This window comes from Lissotriton helveticus, chromosome 3_1, assembly GCF_964261635.1.
Source record: "Lissotriton helveticus chromosome 3_1, aLisHel1.1, whole genome shotgun sequence".
NCBI lineage: Eukaryota > Metazoa > Chordata > Amphibia > Caudata > Salamandridae > Lissotriton > Lissotriton helveticus.
This window is the reverse complement of record NC_136061.1, coordinates 1049373372-1049394606: the sequence shown is the minus strand read 5'-3', so window position 1 is coordinate 1049394606 and position 21235 is coordinate 1049373372. Positions and strand designations below refer to the sequence as shown.

Genomic DNA, 21235 nt, shown 5'->3' with positions numbered 1-21235 from the left:
TATCTTTGGCAAATATTTTTCTTTGACATGCTTCATTCATGACGGTAAAAGATATGTGACCGCTCTCTTGTGGCAATTTAAATAGTATTTAATAGATGCAGGGACTTGTGTCATGGCAGAAAAAGCATTTAAAATCTTTGTTTTCCAAGCTGTTTTGGTGATATGTAAAGGCGTGCATTTTGCTGGTCACAACAGTGGGGGTATTTGAGTTTACCAAATGACCCGAGTCTTGAATGATTGCTGTTTCTGTCTTTCTATTAACAGGGTATGCCAGGTCTATCAGGACCACCTGGAGAGCCAGGCCCAGAAGGGATTGGATTACCAGGCCCTAAGGTGAGACGCTGTAAATTAACTCTTACCCAACCCAATACAAAGAGTAATGTATTTTGATTAATATTTAGGCCCTCTTCTTAATTTCCCGCAGTATATTTGCCCAGAGGAGGGGGGGGGGGCACATTACCTCCCCCTATATTTTTTCACTCAGGATTCCGAGGAATGAGGCATAACGTTTCCGTTTTACCCAATTAAAAAATCCCATATTTTCACTTGTCCCGTGCTGCAAATCTCAGAATAGGAATAGTTTTCGCAAGGTAAAATTCAACACGTGTTACCTGGTGAAATTAGGTGCAGACACCCATTTGCATTCGATTGAATATTACCACCACCTCTGATGATGGCCTTATTGACTTTTATTTCAATGACTGTCATTGGTTTCTAACACTAACATTTGTGGAAAAAAGGTTGTGTGGTGGTACAATTTCGATAGCCGACGCTTCCGTAAAGTGAAGGACTATCGCAACCTAGTGTTAGAGCCAAATTAGCAAAAGAAGTTCTTGAAGTGGCCTTTCGAGAGCGCAAGAGGAGTGTTCCAGAAAGCTAAATTCCTCGGAATTTAATCAAAAACCTTCTGTTGTAAATGTACCATATGTTGTTAAAATATGCAACAAAACAATAGCAAATGTAAGAATACTAATACGCAGCTAATATTTTTTTCAGTTTGATCATACTAATTTAACCCAAAGTACATATAGGGCAGTCGGTTGTTTTAGCCATGGCTGGTGTGACAGGACTAATTTAATGTCATCGTGTAGAGCAAGACAATATGAGTAATTTACAATTGGTGGGAAGAGGGGGGGGGGCTATTGAAAAATCGAAACCCTGACTGTTTCTCAAAACCCTCATGCAGTGTCAGAGGACACGTGAATGCAAGAAAAAGGAGTAGGGCTCTCAGGGTGGATAGTTCACTCTATTTGCAAGAACACAGGTCTACTGATTCATATTAAGCAATACAATATTTGGTCTGGACACACAATACATTTTGTGCACCGAAGTGTCATTTATATAGATGAATGATTTATATTTACCTAGTATTTGAACATCCTGGTTCAACTAAGCAGATTTTCTGACAGCAAATTGCACTTAATATAGAGAAAGATCTGTGGTATGGCAGATATTCCATGGTTAGAAACGTAGGGTTTGGTGAAAACACATTGGGCTTCCAAGGTGAGAGGCAAAGGTGTGGCCATTCGGAAGGCAGTAAACAATTAGAACTTTGTGAGCACTCACATACATTTTGCATGGCTATTGACACCCTAAAGGTGCACCTTCGTCTACAAAATATACTAGGAAAGGTGTTTTTTAGAATGGAATATAACATTGTCTTTTTACATGGGGGTGCAAAGGAAGAGGCTTTACCAGGTCTACATTTTGAAAAAAGTTTACAGGTGCTGATCTGTATGTTAGCTTCTTTTTTCCCAGATTACCTGTACAGTAGAAGTTTAGAAGTATACATGAAAATCCACAATTAGAGTAATTTCCTGCTGTTCTGGGGAGTTCAAAGTGAACAAATCTGTAATTTTCAGTAAAAGCCGGACAGACTGATCTAGTTGCGCCTGTACTACGGTGCGGAACGGGGTGCTTTTACCAAAAATTACGGATTTGCTCACTTCGAAGTAAGTATACTAGACTCACTCCCAGTCTAAAGCGTGTGGGATGGAATTATCACCACAAGGAAAGTTGCTACCAATGACATTGAAGCCTTGAGAAAGTTGTGGGACGATTTCCCAATTTGTGCGACAAAACACGTGTTGGCTGATCAGAAAGAAAAGAATAAAAGAAAAAGAAGATTTCTGAAACTGTGTTTATAATTTGTGTATACTCACATTGGTATTTAATATTACTCTACAGAGGTGTGCTGAGGATTTTGTGAATGTCTGCGTTATAATGACACGGTCCTTCTAATCCCGCATTGTAAAGGCGTGCGTGCTAAACGCATGCAGGATAACGTCATACAACCCTGCGCATACGACTGAGGCAGCTGTGCTCTTATGCTAGACAAATTGGTTTGGCGTTTTCAATATACTGATAAAGCCACTCCACCCTCCTGAACTTCTGAACCTCTGAACTTCCATTCCAGGGTCCAGCCCATTGTCTTATCACACTGGCTGGAGGAAACACACTCCTATTTGGCATCTCACAGCAAACAAACCTTTTCTTCATACAGAGGCTCACCTAAGGTCTCCTCAGCCTTTAAAGACACACATTGGTTCCTTCTCTCTGCTAGAATTGACTTCAAACTTTGTCGTTTGAAGAACTCTACTCAGTATACTCAACTACCTTGCTGTTAAACAGAATGCCCATTACCATTCGACCTCCTAGGATTACCCTCCAGGAATCCAATGGACTCCAAATTGATTCCTGTGTATTTCATGTTGCTCATAGAAACAAGCCCTCTATGCACATGGACAATGGGCTCTAAAAAACTGTTTGCACCTCAAATGTCTTCCTCCATTGGTGCAATTTAGGAACAATATAAAACCCCACCTCTTCATGGCGCTATCCTGCACCAATTCAACCCACTATGATGCCATCCTTCTATGGTTGTATACTGTTCTGACAACTCTTCAATAGTTGTACACTCTTCTGACCTTAAACGAATTGGGCAGATGTGAGGTATCTGGCAAAAAATGTCAGTTGTCTGCACTTGCATTAAGAGTGCATTGATGTCAAAGGCACTATAAATATAGCGGCCAGGAGATCAGGCAATTTTTGGCGAATGTTCCACTGCACCAACTCCGAAATAAGGGCCTTAATGCTCAAATTGCAAAATCCACCTCTAGCTCTGTAAAATCCCATGTCGGCTACATATCCAGTTACTATACGCAGTACATGGCTGCTGTTCTGGTCTAGGTTTGCTTGTTATAATTACCACAATCAGTTATAAAGGAAACAGTCAGTTAGTTGCACCTGGCTGCTTGTGTAGCTTTTAAAACAGCCTTCACACTGATTCATTAGGGCAAAGAATCTCACGTGAAGGCTGCCCTACCCTTTTTTTAAACACATTTTTTACAACCTTTTGGGTGAGGAACCATCTTGAAAAGTTCCCTCCAATCAATGCAGCCACCATTTGTAGCAACACCTGTCATTTCTCTGCAGTAGCCATTTACAGCTGCAGAAAATACTGTTAAAGACCACTTATACCTACAAACTGCTGTTTCTGAAATAACTCAGCCCACTGTTAACCAGCAAGGCTTCTTCAGAAATGCCAGATGAGATGGATATAAGTCCAGAAATAGAAAACAAAATCAGTTGCACCAGATCTAGCAGCGATGACAATGAAGAACCTTATTTGACCCCATAGAAGTTACCCCAGACATCAGTGACCGATTGCAAATGTTTTTGTCTCAGAGAGCAAAGAAACGAAAAAGGAAAATAAAATGGTAGAGTCTAATCAGTCCTACATTGGCCATTAGTACTGCTTGTGAGTGAACTACAGCTGAAGAACTTATAGGCTTTGCTAGAGAAGCTACAGGCGTTCCTCCAGAGACTGTGGAGAACAGCAGTGACCCTACTAGGTTGCTGAGGAGCCAATGGAACAAGATTAACCCATTTTAATGGCTTTCCAAGCAATATTTCCAATTTCACTCTGTATGTATGCTGTACAGCATCTGCTACATGCTGTGCAAAATGGGCAAAAGAAAAAAAAGGTGCAAGAATAATTGGTGAGAAGAAAAAAATGAAAAAGAAGTATCACAAAAGCACCTCTCTTTAAAGGCAGAAGGGCTGGCTGCAATTTGCTGCCTGGTTTTCCCCAAGAAAAATTAAATGCCAGGTGAAAAAAAGCTGGGCATGGTGGACAACAGAGGAACGGGAAGCTACGAGAAGTGGGTGGGTGAAGTGGAAAAGCAGATCACAAGGGAGACCAACACTGTGGAGAGAAGCAAAAGATCTAGGAAGCAAAACAGAGCACAAGGAGGAAGGGAGTGTGGTAGGGAAGAAGTTAAAAACGACTCGAGAGAGAGTGCTTGCAACACCAGGGAGACAGCAACACAGAGCGCAAGGAGAGAAACACTCGAGGGAGAGATCTGGAAAACACATGCAATCTCATGGAGTGATTGAGCAAAATGAAAAAAGTGAAGCTAGAAGCTAGCCCGTCCAAGAGATGGTAAAAAGACTATGCTCCAGGGGAGGGATAAACACATGATGGACACGTTCGGACAAGGAAAGCTATCCAATAAGGATTAAGCATCAAGCAAATGAGAGTGACAATGAAGGCAACCGATGATAAGCAATAGGAAGGCTGTAAGCCCCTGCAAGTTCTTGGTACACCCACATGAGGTGTTTTGCTGAATCCAATACAATACACGCATACATTACTACAAACAACACAACCACCCTTTGGCAAGAAAGCCCTCTGTTAGAGATTACACCACCTTTCATCCTTTTAAGGGGCATAGGAAACTATTCCCGTTCCTCCAAACTTCATCTATTAAGTGAGAAGGGGACGGTAGAGGGAGAATAAGAGGTGCATATATATGCCGGGTTTAAAAAACATTCTAAAGGAGGTTAAATGAGCAGAGGCCTAGAGCTTGTGTGCTTTAGTGCTTTGGCAAAACCTTAACCTGCTTGAGACTAATCTTAGTTTATCAAGGTTGCAGATACTTAAAGATCTCAAACTTTGACAAAATTGTGTGTAGGAGTTATACTGATCAGTTCAGTGGTTGAGCACCTATTAACAATCACATGGTTAAATGCTGCTGGATACAAGTGTGGCTTTCGCCCTGTGGAGGTCAGAAATAATACCATTAAGTTGGACAATAAAAGCACCTACATTTTCTGTATCAGGTGACGCATTTATTTGTGATGAACACTACCTAACTGGTTATTATCCTCATCAACACGTAGAAAAATATAGTGCCAACGTTATGTCAACTAGTAATAATCTGATCTTAAAATGAGATTTCCACAACAAGTCAACTTTTTGCCAATCAAGTGTGAGTGCTGTACATGATCAGGATGCACACCCTGGACATGTATGATCCACTTGGATCTTTCCTTGGTTTCTAACAGCTTTGGAATTTAAACTCTGCACTCGTTGAAGGTCATTAATAAGAGAAAACAACATTTAGATCTTCTGTTCGCCAAAGTGTTTTTGCATGGATAAAAGATGGGTATCATTTACACACAGAGACTCTAAACGAAAATAGCTTGCTGATTTGGTTTGATTTTTCAATCTTCGAGTGAACTGGTGACACTTACAACGAAGTACACGTTGATGAAATTGAGTTTGGTGGCTGTAAGGGACATGTGATGTAAATCTTTACTAAAAGTCCTCACCAAGTGGTCAGATCCAAAAACGTATCCCACCGATTAGTATTAATAAAAGATGTTATTCATTCCCTCTGCCTCCACAATGGCATATTAACGATCCATGTGATGTTTCTATTATTATCGCTTTTTAGGGTGATCAAGGTGTAAAAGGACCTTTAGGGCTCCCAGGTCCACCAGGCGAGGGCCTTCCAGGACCAAAGGTGAGTCGATATTGTTTTTACTTTATCTTGATGCAGAACGCCTATGCAAGACAATTTGTGATGTGGTTTGTGAATGGGAACAGTGCATGTGATGTTATGTTATATTTAAGCACATGCCTACTTGAAATGTTCCGGCACTTGCTCCAGAAGTAAACTGCACACAGATTAGAAGCTAAAAAAGCGACGTTTTTCATTTTTTCTTAAAAAGCAGTGGGTCCTGAATGCCCCGGAATGCCAAAGGTAGCATGTTCCAGGCCAAGCTGGCTTTTGGATCAAAGGAACTCCCGCCGAGCCTTTGGCGATTGAACCTGGGGGTCTGTATTAATAGCTGGTCGGACGAGCGAAGCTGTCTACTAGGTTTATAAAAAACAAATCTCTTCTGAAGATAAATGGGGCCTACACCATAAAGGGCCCGATGTGAGATGGACAGCATTTTGAATTTGAGCCGAGATTCAACTGGGAGCCAATGCAAGTTATGCAGGTGGATACGAACACTATGTCTAGATGATAGACCCAATAGCAGTCTGGCTGCCGAATTTTGGTCTACTTGCAATTTACTTGCAAGACAGCACCTTAGTCTCTTGGAGATTATATGAACATACCTACTTATGATCATTTTGAGTGTTGTGGGATTCTGAAAAATGTACAAAGATGATCTTCATTTCAACTCGCTCCCCCAACCAAGGGAAGAAAATGCATATGCAATTTTCCTGCCACTTAGCCAGTTTATAATGATACTTCTTTTAAAGATTTGTTTGGTGCAAAACACCAATGTTACTTGATAAGTATCAAAAAAGGTAATATGCTTTTCTTTCAGCCACATCACTCAATTAAATAATATTTTGCCTCTCCAAGGATTTATCTTTACCTCCTTAACACACAAGTGAGATTGTTATGTTATGTTATTCATTGTTTGTTAAGCGCGCAGCTACTCGCTAGAGCATCCCAGCGCTCAGCAGAGCCATAAATCAGTCAATTGTCTGAGTGTTATAGGCAACCCATTCCAAAGGCGGGCCACCTGCACTTGAAAAGAACGGCCCCTTCTGCGAGAGCGGGCAAATTTGGGCACCGTCATCAGATGTTGTTGTGACGATCTTAAGTTTCTACCGGGAGTATAGAAGGTCACCCGTTTCCTAATGTAATAGGCTCCTGTGCCATGAAGCGCTTTAAAGGCCAACACAAGTGAATTCTGCTACGAATAGGAAGTTCTTTAGATAGAGAGAAATCCGTACTCTAGGACCCAACATAAGAATGGGTCTGGCTGCCACATTTTGGATGACCTGAAGTTTGTTCAGAAGACAATCCGGGCGGCCTAAATATAGGACATTTACATAGTCCAATCTCGAAGTGATGAGGGCTTGGACCACAGTTCTTCTGTGGGGGAGCGATAGGAGGGGAAGAAATCTCCGGAGCATTTTCAGGATGCCGTAGCAGGTGCCTGCTACAAATTAAACTTGGGTTTTCATATCAAGAGAATCATCCATCTTTACCCCTAGATTTCTCAAAAGGGTTATGTTATCCTATGCTATGCTTTGCTATGCTATGCTATGCTATGTTAAGGTACCTCTATGCTAGCAGGTGGTGGTTATTAATTAGGTATTGAAGAGAGTTCTAAATTTATGCAGTTTGGAATGAGAAGCTCAGACTGCTCTGCCTGACTCATGTGTTACACGGTGCACAGTGGGAGAATTTATAAAGTAGAAATTTGTTATGTACAAGGTGTAATATTAAAAGGTGCTACATATGAAGGGCCAAGTGAGATTTTGAATAGACAGTGTTTGTTGAAGGTAATACATTAAAGCTGTTTTGAAGAAGGTGATGTTAGGTACATGGTATCAGGTAATAGATGTTGGTGAAATTAAGGTGGCGAAATGCAAATGTGGTTTTATGGTAGACTACTCTCAGGCCAACATACCGGGTGGCCTAGAAGTTGCTCAGAATGCACTCCAGTAACCATCTAGGATGAACCGAACACAATGTACAGAAATGGCGTTATAACAGTTCTATTGGGCCTGGACATCACATGCAACATGATTCAGCATAAAATGAACTCTCCTGTATGTGATCTCCTCCCACCTGTTCAATAGATCAAGCATCATCTCTGCCTCCATCTAACATCACCCGCTGGTAGCATAAGAGCAGGAAAAACTGTAAGCATCAATCACTGTCTCTCGGGTCTCCAGTGTCTCAGTCCTCTACACAATTTGATTAAATTCTTCAATTTTACATGCTGCAAGCATGCAGATGACATTCAGATTATCCAGATTATCCTCCAACGTAAAAACCTAAATCGTCTAGACAGACCAGAACAAGACCCCTATCTTCATGTCATTGACTGATGACTGCTCACTAACCACCGCAAGTTTAACTAATAAACAAGGAGATCTTAACACGTAGAAGTTATGACCGCTACCTTCACCCATCCACCTAACCATGGGTACTTGGAGGACCACCTCCAACATTGATAAAAGTGAGAAACATGGGAGTGAGCATGGATGCCAATCTATCTGTGGCCGGAAAAGTACATAAGAAACACTGTTTACATCAGGTGTGCACCAAATGTTGTTACAATTGGGATTTCCAAACAAGCTTAATTCAACTTCTTCTCTCATTATGTCTCATCCGACTAAGACTGGCAGTATTATATCTATTCACAAGGATTCCTCGTCTGATCCCCTGTGACAACACTGGAGCTGTAGTGTCGGCAGCGCAAGCACATACCACCAAGTGTAGTCTCACCTGTATAATGCAACCCCCTCCATGTATGGTAGTTGTCTCCACACTTCACACACACTTCCTAACACTCATGCATGTTTGCAGACCCACACTTGCGGTGACATGGGCTGTGCTTTATTAGCAATACACCCACAGCATGAAAACAAAACCGTCAATAGGCCATAATGCACTCACACACTCTTTCCCCTTACGTTCACATATCCTATTGCTTCAGCATCTTATAGCTCACTCCTTTTCTCGCTAACCTCATCCTTAAGCAGAGAGACAAGTCATAATAAACGCACAACTCGAGTCCTCACACACAACATTAAAACACAGACCACATTGGGCTACGCAACAAACACACACTCAAACAACCATACCAGTGCCATTGAATCCTGTGCCACTCGCCTGCTTATCCACTCTTACGCTGTATCAGGTTCCTGAAGCCCTTTATAAACACAAATAAAATACAATGCAACACCTAGAAGATGGCAGAGAGAAGAACTTGAGGTGTGTTGTCTCTGCTGAGAAATGACGGGTTGTTGTAAGTATTGTTTGGCATCTAGCGGGGGTCGTGTTTAAGACAGTTTTATTTACTCTTCTGCTTCAGTGCAGAAAGCTGTGAACCGGAGGCTGTGTGTGAGAAACTTCTAGAAGTTGATTGTATATTTATTGAAGTGTTCCTTAGTTGTGAAATACACTCATCACGTGGCTAGCCTCTTCTGTTAGACTGGAGGTTTTCAAGGTTGCTGATAACTGACAAGGATAGGACAAAAGTGAGCTGGCACCTACTTCAAAACACTCAACTAGAACATCAGTGGCTCACAATGAGTCACACACACACACTATTTACTGTAATAGAGCATGGGTTACCATTTCAGTCTAATCATTGTCTTATTAACAGGGAATACACTACAAATATCTCATGTCTGTATTTCTCTGTGTTCTTCTGCAAGGTATGTATGTGATTACTTTGTTAGTTCATGTACTAACGTTTGAGTAAAATACCAGTGTATATTCATAACAAATTAATACAGCACTTGGCGTGGTTAAATTGTATTTTTGCAGTATCTGGAGGACATCTTTCTTTCGCTCACATACAACTCACAACAAAATCCCAAAATGAAACGTATACTTAACATTCAACGTGCGTTACCAGAAATCGTTGCAATGAAAGTAAATGTTTAATGTTATCAATGAAATATTTACTAAGGGTTCAGTAGGTGCACTCTGTTCTACGCTTCCGACTGAGGGTTGAGGTGTAAGATCAGTGAGTATTTTGTCTCTTGACAGTATGACGGCGTGAACATGTGTCCCTGCAGAATACAATTCAAAATGGCAGGAAAAAGGAAATGGCAGTGTTCATGAGTCATGAGAAAGGGAGTAGACGATGAAGAACCTACAGTATGACTGTGACAGTCCACATTGTGAAGAGAGGGCTTGCTTTGTGGTCTTTATTCTGCATCAAACTCACATTGGTGGTGCAGTTTTTTGTCCCATTGCTTTGCCAACTGTGAGAAAGCAGTGAGTCATGTTCCATGGAACAGGGAGCCCCACTTTCAGTCCTACCAAGTATCACGCATCAGACGTGACTCTAAAGCATTTCAGTGTGGTGTTCCGCATCACCGCATTGAAATGCATTGTCATGCATTTTAATGCCACTGACTGCACTCTGCTGACAGCACCGGCTAAAACTGGCAACGTAACGCCAGGGTGCTAGCAGGCACGCCGCGCATCTGACACCTGTGTGCACCGGCTGCTGCTCAACTCCCAGCAGACTTGCCAGCAGAGACACTTAATTAAAGATCCGATCGTGCTCTGGGTGAGTCTGACAGTGCTACAATGTTACAATGTGCCAGGCATCAGGAGGCTGCTGCCTCTGCCTGCATAATTGAAACAAAATTCCTGAGCGGGGTCTGGCCTCTCAGTCGCTGCGTTAGCTGTGGTGCCAGCACTGTGTGGGGGAATCATGACCTTACGACCTTTACAGGAAGGAAGTGAAGTCGGTCAGAAGCGGCAGCGGGTGACTCGATGCGGACCACCGAGTTAACTTGCAAGACTCCGCGCTGTGCTGAGTGCGCTGTATTACCCAGCAGGCGTTGCTGGAGTTCCAAGGGGCCGGTAGCTGTGCAGGTCAGTGTGTACTGCTTTAGTTTGTTTTGGCTGTCTGCAGGCCTAGTTGGGTCTTGTGCACAGGAAGGTAATTTCACCGATGTTACACTAAAGTGGCGGCTGTTTGGGGGCACTTTGAATGGTTGTGCATTTTGTTTTATTTGCTGCGCTACAAGTTTAAATGCACAATCGCCATCACCCGCACCTTGCAAAACATAATTTGAGCGTATGCTATGGCAGGTGGCAGCTTTCACACCCCAGCGGTCGGAGGGTGCAGGCTGCGAGGGCAACTGACCTACCTGTACTTTAAATGGTGCAGGGCACCGTCACATGGCGGGCGGCCGCCCTCAGAATGAGCGGGTGGCACAGTATCGCAGACAGTTTCTGCTCTCATCGCGCGTTGACTTATGCCCTGATTTACTACCGTGATCTGAAGACCCCGTCACCCATGACCAGTCCGCCGCCAAGCTGATGGTGCCTCAACAGACACTGAAGCCTGTGGCGCTCCAGTGAGTGCAGCAGAACTGAGGCCATGATAAAAAATTCATGGCCTGCGCCAGTCCTCGACTCGAGGCCTGGACCGCGCCCTCTGCTCACGGTGCAGGAGGAAGTCATGGCAGCTGGCTGGATCGTACCGTGACATCACTGCAATGTTCCCCACGCCACAAGTAAGTGTGTCACACTGACTACCTTTTAAGTAGCAAGCAGTCGGTTGTGCCAGACAATAGTTGCTTGATTTACGGTCTCACTCCGACTCGCCGCTCGGCTTTGAAAGATACCAGCTCCTCTTCATCGGGTGCGTGCTGCTCACAAATATTACTGGCTTACTGTTGTACTTAGCGATTGTTTCACTAATGGACATTCTTACTGTATAACCTACTTCTTTTGTTAATGTTGGAATTCTAGCATTGTAACTGTTTATAATCATCCTAAAAAATTACATAAATGTGCGCTATATAAAAATACACATATATAAATAAAACATGTATTCCCTCCTTCTTCCCCCACCCCCCATTCCTAAGCCTCCATTTCTGTGACGTCAGCCCATCTCCTGTATTAGAGGCGCAATCCTGCTGGAGGGCGGCTAGAGTACCACAGGGGAAGCCTGAAACGTTTCACTATCTCAGTCGTGTTTTGTCTGCAGAGCAGAAGGGGACTTCCTTTACACCCGAGTATTTCCACAGGCAGCCAGGGCCCATAGGAACTGCTGGAGCTAAGTAAGGGCAGAGGCAGCGAGGGCTTCCAGGCAGGCTCACTGTTAGAACTGAGTTTAGGTACAAGACTGATAGCAAATAAACAGAAAAAGCTAAGAGAAACAACCACAGGCAGGGCTGTATCTGCATATATTACAATGTCAAAATAACTTCAAAATTGTTATCCAGAACTGTAGTGTTACTTTTTAAATAAAAAAGATTATGTTTTATTTGATTATTGTATTTAAGATCGCTTCTCTGCTTATAACATTCTAGTTATTAGTTGCCATATATGACTAAGCAAAACGTTTGCATTCTTGCACCTGTGCATGTAGAGTACTCAGAAGTGCTATGCCTGTGAAGGGAGATTATTCTAAGTATATGCTATTTTAATAGCACAAACCAAGACAAGTGGAGTGATGTTCAGAGTCAAAGGTATGAGTACAGTCAGTGAGTGATGGAAGAGGTATCTGGGTTCCGTGAGGAGACATGTAATATTACTGCATTGTGCTGTCCTGCTCTTTAAAAAGGTGTGTCTACAACTCTTTCCTAAGTTGGAGCAGTGTTGAGGCAGTCCTGATGGATACAGGAATGTTTTTCCAGATACTTCATGCATAGATGGAGAAAGTCATGTCCCTGTTTTATCACTCTTTAGAGTTTTTGGTCACCACCCTTTTAGCTGAACTATGCGTGTTTGAAAACATGATCCTAAAGTCAATCTCATTGCTCAAATAGATGTAATTTCTAATATTTATATGTTTCCCTCATCTTCATGGCTTGATTTTGCGCGCGAGGAAGTGTCACTCATAGTCGGCGAAATGTCCCTCATAAAATCCACTGAAATTATGAAAATGTCACACATAGCAATCTGAAACCTTGGCAGCTATGCAGAAGTATACTAGCTAAAAGGTTAATTTTTTTTCCAGGGCACTCTTGGAAGATCAGGACCACCAGGTCCTGCTGGACCCCCAGGCGAAGGAATTCAGGGACCCAAGGTAAATACAAATGAGCAACTTTAAATTAATCAATTTGCAAAATAGTTCCCTGCTACCTCTTCATTGCAGGCAAGAAAAGGCTAAAAATGCGTTACATTCCATATTTCTTTCGTGAAATGTTGCATAATTGCATGAAAATTTACCAAAATTACACAAAATTTAGTTTGTCAGTATTTGAAGTGACTTTTGTAAGCAAGCACACACTTATCCTAAAAAATGCATTTAAGACGCCAGCACAAGACTACTCCACCAGAAAATATTTTTCTTTGAGACACTTTCTGAGAACCACTCTCCCCGCCGGAATCGCACAAGACTTAGTTTTGGGAGTTACGGTCTTGCTTAAAAAGAGTTACGGAAAGCTTGAACAAGACAGAAGTTTGAGAATTTTAGAATGAAGCAAAATTTGGGAATTTCACAAGCTTGTTCAGTGTAAATAAAACATTCTGCTGAGGCCTTTAATAAATATCATTGTTAGCAATTATTAATGTGTTTCTTACTAAAAATGGTAGTGTTTCCTAAAAAGCAGCCATTGTATTTTAAACACATTGCCATAGCCAGAACTGCACCAGATAATTGAACCTACATTTTAATCTTTTTGATGCAATTATTTCACAGGGTGAGCAAGGAATACAGGGGAGGCTGGGACCTCGAGGACCTCCAGGCGAGGGACTTACAGGGCCAAAGGTAAGTGAACTATCATTGTAAAAGGTTTTAAGCTTTTTCTTGTTTCTCAAATATCAATCCATTATCAATGACAATCGACTGAGGATCATGTAGTTGAGCTGATTCCTACCAATGAATGTCACAAGCAGTCACACTACAAGATTAGTGTCTTGTCCTTCCTCCTGTTCTTGGACCTAAATTGATAGGCAAATTCTTTTCTGGAATTTATCTGTGGGTGTGATGAACCGGAAGTCATTCGCCTGGCAAATGCAGGTCAGTGAAATATAAAAGCACCTGCGCATAGAAAGTCCAATAAAAAATCCACACCTCCTGTCTATATATTGTGGTCCATAGTGGTGTATATTTTGTAATTTATACATTTTTGAGAAGCAGTTTAAGAACAGGTGCATTGTTTTGATCTAGTTAGACTACAATCCACGTTTCCCAGTGACACCTTTTGGTCAGTTTTCCAGAGGACGGCCATGCATCTGTCCTGAAAGTGCTACATTGGGTTGTTATTGATAAGTCCAAAAGAGGTACCTTTCAGTAGCACAGCTTTTCAATACACACTCAACAATGTGCTTACATGAATAGAGTGGTGGAAAGGAAAATCCAGAGGAAGTAATGAAGCGATGATGTGAAGCCACCAGCACTGTCTAGAGAGGTTCCTGTGTAGCCTATATTCTTACCTGCAAGCTGTTGTGAAGTGTTCCTCAACAACCAGCACACTTTCTAATGTAAAGCATAGCAATGTGTTTTTACCAACGAAACTGTATGGAACAGACTATGATCCAAGAGCTCACCATGCAAGAAGACAAACACTCAAAAGGCATACGAATTCATTACATATTGTCAAATAAAATACTTATGATAAATTGTAAGCATAGAGTCAATCTATACACGCACAAATGATTTCATGAACATTAGCTTTCAGCCACCCTCCCTGACGACATTTGGGAACAATATTCCATAGTTTTAGCACTAGAATCTGAAGTCATTTTCTACCCATATGCTCTTAACGTGTGAATTGACTTTGATAAAAAGGAATAAAGTGTATGTTTAATAACTTTTTCTAAATTATTTTCAGGGAGATCGCGGGTCATCAGGGGAAAAAGGAAAGAAAGGAGAAAGAGGCGATGTGGGTGATTCTGGCAATCCAGGAGACTCGGTGAGTAGACCGGGGTTTCAAAATACAGTAGCATTTTCTTAAGAAGGAATGGCCAATAATGGCTTCAACGAGGGAAGACTTATTGACTCCACCTTTGGCAAGCCAACATAAATCCATCTTGGCTCATTTCTCTGTTTCACCCGGTCTTATTAATATTTTTAGTATTATTATTCCTTCCAATGATTATTTATTTATTTCAGAACAAATACTCAATTAGCCACACTCCTAGTAGTCATCATGACAGAGCATGTTTATATTGTGAAGTTAAGACTAAACATATTCAACACTCACAAAAGTGAGCATGTACCCAGATGAAACCTACACTAAGAAACAGAGAAAGTAAATAGACACACAGAAAAAAGTCAACATAAATACATAGATCACCATTACATCTAGTTAGTACACCTCCATAGCTTCAGAATACATGTAGCATAAAGAAGTACAAGTATATATATATATTTTGCCATCCACAAGATAATCTCTTCTTTTACACTTGTGCACATCCCTGGAAGGAAATTACTATATCGGAAAGCAACAAACATTACTGCGGAGGATGGAAATTTCACAAATATGGTAATTAGAGGTTTTTGTGGTGGCTTCCAGCACCTACTGTGTCTAAGGAGACAGAAATATAAAACGTTTGCCCGGTAACAAGGGTAGGGTATAATATGAGGGGGTAGTACCCAGAAATAGTCCCGGGGACCTGGGTTAGTTACGTATAATAATGAGGGGGTCCCAGGGAATGAAAAACAAACAATATAACTCAATATACAAACACAGTCACATAGACATTAAATCCACTCTTCATGTTTTAATCACAGAGGAGGTGTATGACAATTAATGACAAAAATCACGTAATTGTGAAAATGGCGGAGCGAGGCCCCAAGGAGGGGGAAGGGGGGGGGGCGGTGTTTTTGTGATAGTGTGAGGATATAGTGATAAGGACAGGGTAAGGTGAGCGAACAATCAATATTTCAAATAGCAATAACGAATGGTTACATATAATGTACAAAAAAGAAACACAAGTACTTTAGATATCAAATTAAATAGTATCATACTCCACATAGTACAGTATATGAACAGTGAGGCCATGGAGTTGACAAATTAGAAAGAATGTTTGTCGACGTTTCGACCCTCTTATTTATGCAGGTCCTATTCAATCCTTGCAGCGGGGTCTTCTTCAGGACTGGGGGGATGGGGCGGACCACCTAATACAATGTATATAATTTAAGGTGTTATTATGCTCATTGAGTAAAGAATTAAATCATAATTACTCAAGCGGAAAGCAGCACACGAAGTAGTTTAAAAATGGAGGGAACATGCACGTATGTGGTGATCCTAATTAGTACGGTGACCCCTAAGCCAGGAGTACCTGAAAACGTTATGGTTTGGCCACACCGCGAGTGATAGCGTGAGCCATGGGCGCTAAACTACGATATTAAGCGTCATATGAAGTAGAGTAACGCACCGTTAATGGTGATCAGGGAGATAAGTGATCCGTTACCAAGTGGGTTGACATGTCAGATTCGGACTGATTATCTTACACCGAGAATATGCCATGCAGATCAGGATTATTACATAGCTTGATACAGTATTCACTTTGAGAGAAGTAATTGCGGGGACATCCTGGTTGATGTTCCTATAAAGATTAGGAATAAATATACAAACATTGGTCCAAAAAATCACTTGCTACCAGCGAAAGTAGCCATACTCGTGGCAGCAGGCAAGTGAGTCAAAAATACAAATAAAAGAACCGGGAGGTACTCACCCCGTCAGTTCGAAACAATCGATCAAAGTTTAGGGCATTCGTCAGGAGTCTATGTGGTGACAGAAAAGAAGAGTAATGTATTTTAGCGGGCAGTGCTCACAAAATCGCTTAGCCAAAAGCTAACGGCGAGACAGAACACACGCTTACCGAGGGCTGAATGAATCAGGCACAGAGTCCGCTCGAAACCGCAATGGCGTTCCAGAGCCTGTCGAGTCATTAAGTTACTATGGAAACGTGCTCACGTGTCTCCCACAGTGGCACGAAAAGCAACGAAGGACTGGCTTGTTGTTAGCCGGTTGCTAGGAGACAATTCGCTGGAAAACTACTGAACTCGAGTAGTATTCGGAAAGTGACGAACAAAGGGTCCTTGTGAATGGGAGAAGAAAAAATCAAAAATCAAGCCGCATTGCCCGCCAGCTGGGTGTAGACCAAATTGAACATTAAAGTTCAAAAATGCATGCGTGTCATGTTAGTTGGTTCGAAGCCTGTTACATATGTTTATAACTGATTATTGTAAACATGAAGTCAGGACAAATTAAAATAATAAGCAATCAATTGGCATTCGGCGTACCTCACACATGCGGGTAAAGGCCGATAAAACAGTAATTCATAAAGCTCGAATAAAATAAATCAGACACAATAAAATGAAACAAGCATCTGAGATTCACTGGTAAGGGCACCCAATAGATTACTGGCATATCCCTCAATTGCGAGAATCCGCCATACACAGAGTGTTCTTAATGACATTTACCATGTTTAGAGAGCGCATACACCAGTATAGGAAGTTCAAGTTAATACCGCACATACGCTGGCGTACCTCTTACATAAGGGTAAAGGCCACAGTATAGCACGTTTGACAGGATTATATGCTCAAGACAGAGTGGCCAGCTGGGAGAAAGAGCTATCGTGCTCATTAAGCCCCTTATCAATGGAGTTGAAAAAGAACATCCATTTCAACTCCCGGGTGTTCAGGATACTAGAGATGTTCCCACCCCGGGGTCCCAGTGTTGCTCTTTCTATTACTACCCATCTGAGACTTTCAGGTTGGTGCGATGATGTAGTGAAATGTTCAACCAGAGGAGCCCCCTGTACCTCACACCTGATTCTACTCATGTGTTGGAGAATTCGCATTTTTATTTTCTGCTGAGTTTGACCAATGTATATTTGGTGACATGGGCATAGTATAGCATAAATGACGTTAGTTGAGTTACAGTTCGTCTGTGCCTTCAATTTAATTTTCAGATGTCCATGCTGGAATTCCTTTCCTTGGATCGTGGTCTCACAAGCCTTACAGTTCCCGCACTTCGAATGACCGGTGACCGGTGGCAAGTTCCACAGACTAGCTATCGTGGGGTCTTGGGGTGTCGGTAACAGGGATCTGATCACAACATCCTTCACACTCCTAGCTTTTTTAAAAGCGTGCAAGGGTACCGACGGTTGGTCAATGTCGTCCGCTACCAACTGCCAGTGGTGGTTTATTATCTTCTTAATTTGGTTACTTTTCGTGTTAAAGGTGGTAACACATACAATCCTATTCTCCTGTAAGGTTCTGTTGGTGTTGGGTGATAGCAGTTCCTCACGAGGATAGAACCAAGCCCTCTTCTTTGACTTCTTGACTAGACGTCGCGGGTACCCTCGTGCCAACAATCGGTTGGTGAGTTCCTCGGATTCAATCTGGTAATGTTCGCGGTCCGAGCAGTTCCTGCGTATTCGCAGAAATTGCCCGAAGGGCAAGTTGTCCCGGAGGGCTCTAGGATGGTGGCTGTCGTAATTCAACAGAGAATTCCTCTCTGCTGGTTTGCGGTAGAGTTTCGTAAACAGGGCCCCTGTATCCTCGTAGATAGTCAGATCTAAAAAATTGATCCTGTGCTGGTCGGATTCTATTGTAAACTTCAAGAAGTCTGATTGAAGATTGAGCCAGCTGAAAAAGGACAACAGATCTTCCAAATTACCGTTCCAAATCATAAGAATGTCATCAATATACCGCATCCATAGCCCAAGGCGGTCTCTGAATGGGTTAACTGAATTCAATATGGTGTCCTCTTCGAATGCGGCCATATATAATATGGCTACATCCGGCGCAAAGGGAGCCCCCATCGCTACACCCGATGTCTGGATGTAAAATTTGTTCTTAAAAATGAAGAAATTTTTGGTCATTGCAATACGGAGAAGTGATATAATAAACTCCGTGGGCACTTGGACAGGTGCCGGACGTCGGTCTAGGCAGCGTTTAATCACATTCAAAGCTTCTTGTTGCGGAATCGAAGTATAAAGTGACACCACATCACAAGTTGCCAATCGTTGGATCTCTGGGTTGAAGGGAGAATTTTCAACGAGGTTTATCGTGTGCATAGTATCACGCAGGTAAGTAGGGGTAGATTCCGCCAGAGGTTTTAGAAAGAAGTCGATGTACTTGCCTAAGGGTTCTAATATGGAGCCACATCCGGATACAATCGGCCTTCCAGGGGGATTGGTCATGCTTTTGTGGATCTTAGGGAGCGTATAGATGGTCGCTAGCCGAGGGTGTTTCTGGTTCAGAAAGTTAAATTCTTGTTCAGACAAAAAACCAAGGTCGAGTCCGGCTTTGGTGATTTCCAGGATCTCAAGTGCGATTGACTTTGAAGGGTCTGCTCGTAGAGGTTGGTAGCTGACTCCGTCATTAAGTTGGCGCAGAACCTCTGATTCATACGCGGCCAAGTCCTGGACTACAATGGCCCCACCCTTGTCCGCTGGTTTGATGACAATTTTATCATTATTGGCCAGTGATTGTAGGGCCGCCTTCTCTGCTTTACTTGTATTGTATCTTACAAACGTTTTCGTCCCAAGAAGTAGTTGGACATCCCGCCATACCACTTCCTCAAATGCCAAAATCTTGTGAGACATGGTACTGTTGTAGGGGACAAAAGTAGAAGGAGGTCTGAGGCCAGTGACTGACGGTTGAATACTCTGTTGTGAGTTCCGAAAAAAGTATTTAAGCCTCACCTTGCGAAAAAACTGGTAAAGTTCTGCCCGAATGGTGAAGTCATTGGGATTGTTCGTAGGGACGTATGATAGTCCTTTGTTCAGAGCTTTAGTTTCATTGTCACTCAAAATTTGTTCAGAGATATTAACAACAGGGCTGTCTTGTGTAGAGGGGGCGCCGCCCAGCAACTTTAATCCACGAGGCTCGTTGGTATCGTTCACCATCTGTACGTCTTGTTTCTGGTAACACGTTCCCCGTGCTGGTCTGCTTGGAATTGGACTTGTTTTTGTGGTTGCCCACGACCTCCATCCCAGCTGCCTGTGTTGGGTTGAAACCCACGTTGGTTGCCTCTGGGCCAATTGTTGCCCCGACCACGGGGGGGACGCCATGACCATTGGCGTTGGCTTAAAAAAGGACTGGATTGGTGATATTGTTGCTGTTGCCCGTAGTCTGGACAGTTATATTGGTTGCTAGGGCCCGGTTGTTCGTGTTCTCCTTCTGAGCTATAGGAGGAATCCGAGAATGTCTGGTAGTTGCGCCTTCCTCTATAGGATCCTCGCCCACGGTTAGTGAAACGGCCCTGACCGTCCTGGCGGAAGTAATCCTCCTGGAGGTAAGGGTAGGTCTTCCTTTTGTCGTACAGTCTGATATCACGGGCTAATTTTTCAAGTTTGCGGTTTTGTGTTGTTAAATCAAAATCCTTGAGAGTTGCTTCAAGGTTGTTGAGGGTTTCTTTTGCGTTCGCAAAGTTGGCATCGGCTGCTATCTCAGCCTTAAGAGTCTTAATTTCGGCACTGATAATCTGAACTTGGTCAGCTGCTGTTTCCACCCCCAAGACCATCCAGTGTCGAGAACAATTGTTGGCGACGTGGCTGAATCCTTCTTTAAATTTCGGGACTTCTATGAAGATGGCAGGTTCGATCTTAATCTGGAGCCCCACCGGAATGATGTTTTCTTTAAGATAACGTGTCAGAAGGTGACCATGCCATCTGGTACGGACCAACTTCTTTTCAAGTCGTTCCAAACGAGAAATTTTGTCCTTGAGTGTGAAGTCTATAGTTGGGATATCGTTGGAGACAAAGAAGTTGTTTGGGTTGTCCAACAACTTGTCTATATATTCTTCAGAGTATGATAAAAGTTCCCTTTCGACCATTGTGTGCTGCGTCCAGCCTAGTTGGACTCAAGAAAGAACCTCGCAGACTAGTGTCTGCTCGAAGTAGGGTATAATATGAGGGGGTAGTACCCAGAAATAGTCCCGGGGACCTGGGTTAGTTACGTATAATAATGAGGGGGTCCCAGGGAATGAAAAACAAACAATATAACTCAATATACAAACACAGTCACATAGACATTAAATCCACTCTTCATGTTTTAATCACAGAGGAGGTGTATGACAATTAATGACAAAAATCACGTAATTGTGAAAATGGCGGAGCGAGGCCCCAAGGAGGGGGAAGGGGGGGGGGCGGTGTTTTTGTGATAGTGTGAGGATATAGTGATAAGGACAGGGTAAGGTGAGCGAACAATCAATATTTCAAATAGCAATAACGAATGGTTACATATAATGTACAAAAAAGAAACACAAGTACTTTAGATATCAAATTAAATAGTATCATACTCCACATAGTACAGTATATGAACAGTGAGGCCATGGAGTTGACAAATTAGAAAGAATGTTTGTCGACGTTTCGACCCTCTTATTTATGCAGGTCCTATTCAATCCTTGCAGCGGGGTCTTCTTCAGGACTGGGGGGATGGGGCGGACCACCTAATACAATGTATATAATTTAAGGTGTTATTATGCTCATTGAGTAAAGAATTAAATCATAATTACTCAAGCGGAAAG

General features: G+C 42.4%; 1 protein-coding gene across 1 annotated transcript in view; it reads left to right on the top strand.

Annotated features, from left to right (window-relative positions):
- The window catches only part of LOC144823260 (uncharacterized), a 277122-nt gene that overhangs the window by 193130 nt on the left and 62757 nt on the right, over nucleotides 1–21235 (top strand). Inside the window, exons 25-29 of the mRNA XM_078681614.1 lie at nucleotides 265–333; nucleotides 5742–5810; nucleotides 12760–12828; nucleotides 13444–13512; nucleotides 14579–14659. Of these exons, the coding sequence (XP_078537740.1) occupies nucleotides 265–333; nucleotides 5742–5810; nucleotides 12760–12828; nucleotides 13444–13512; nucleotides 14579–14659 (357 nt within the window). The remainder of the gene's footprint in view (nucleotides 1–264; nucleotides 334–5741; nucleotides 5811–12759; nucleotides 12829–13443; nucleotides 13513–14578; nucleotides 14660–21235) is intronic.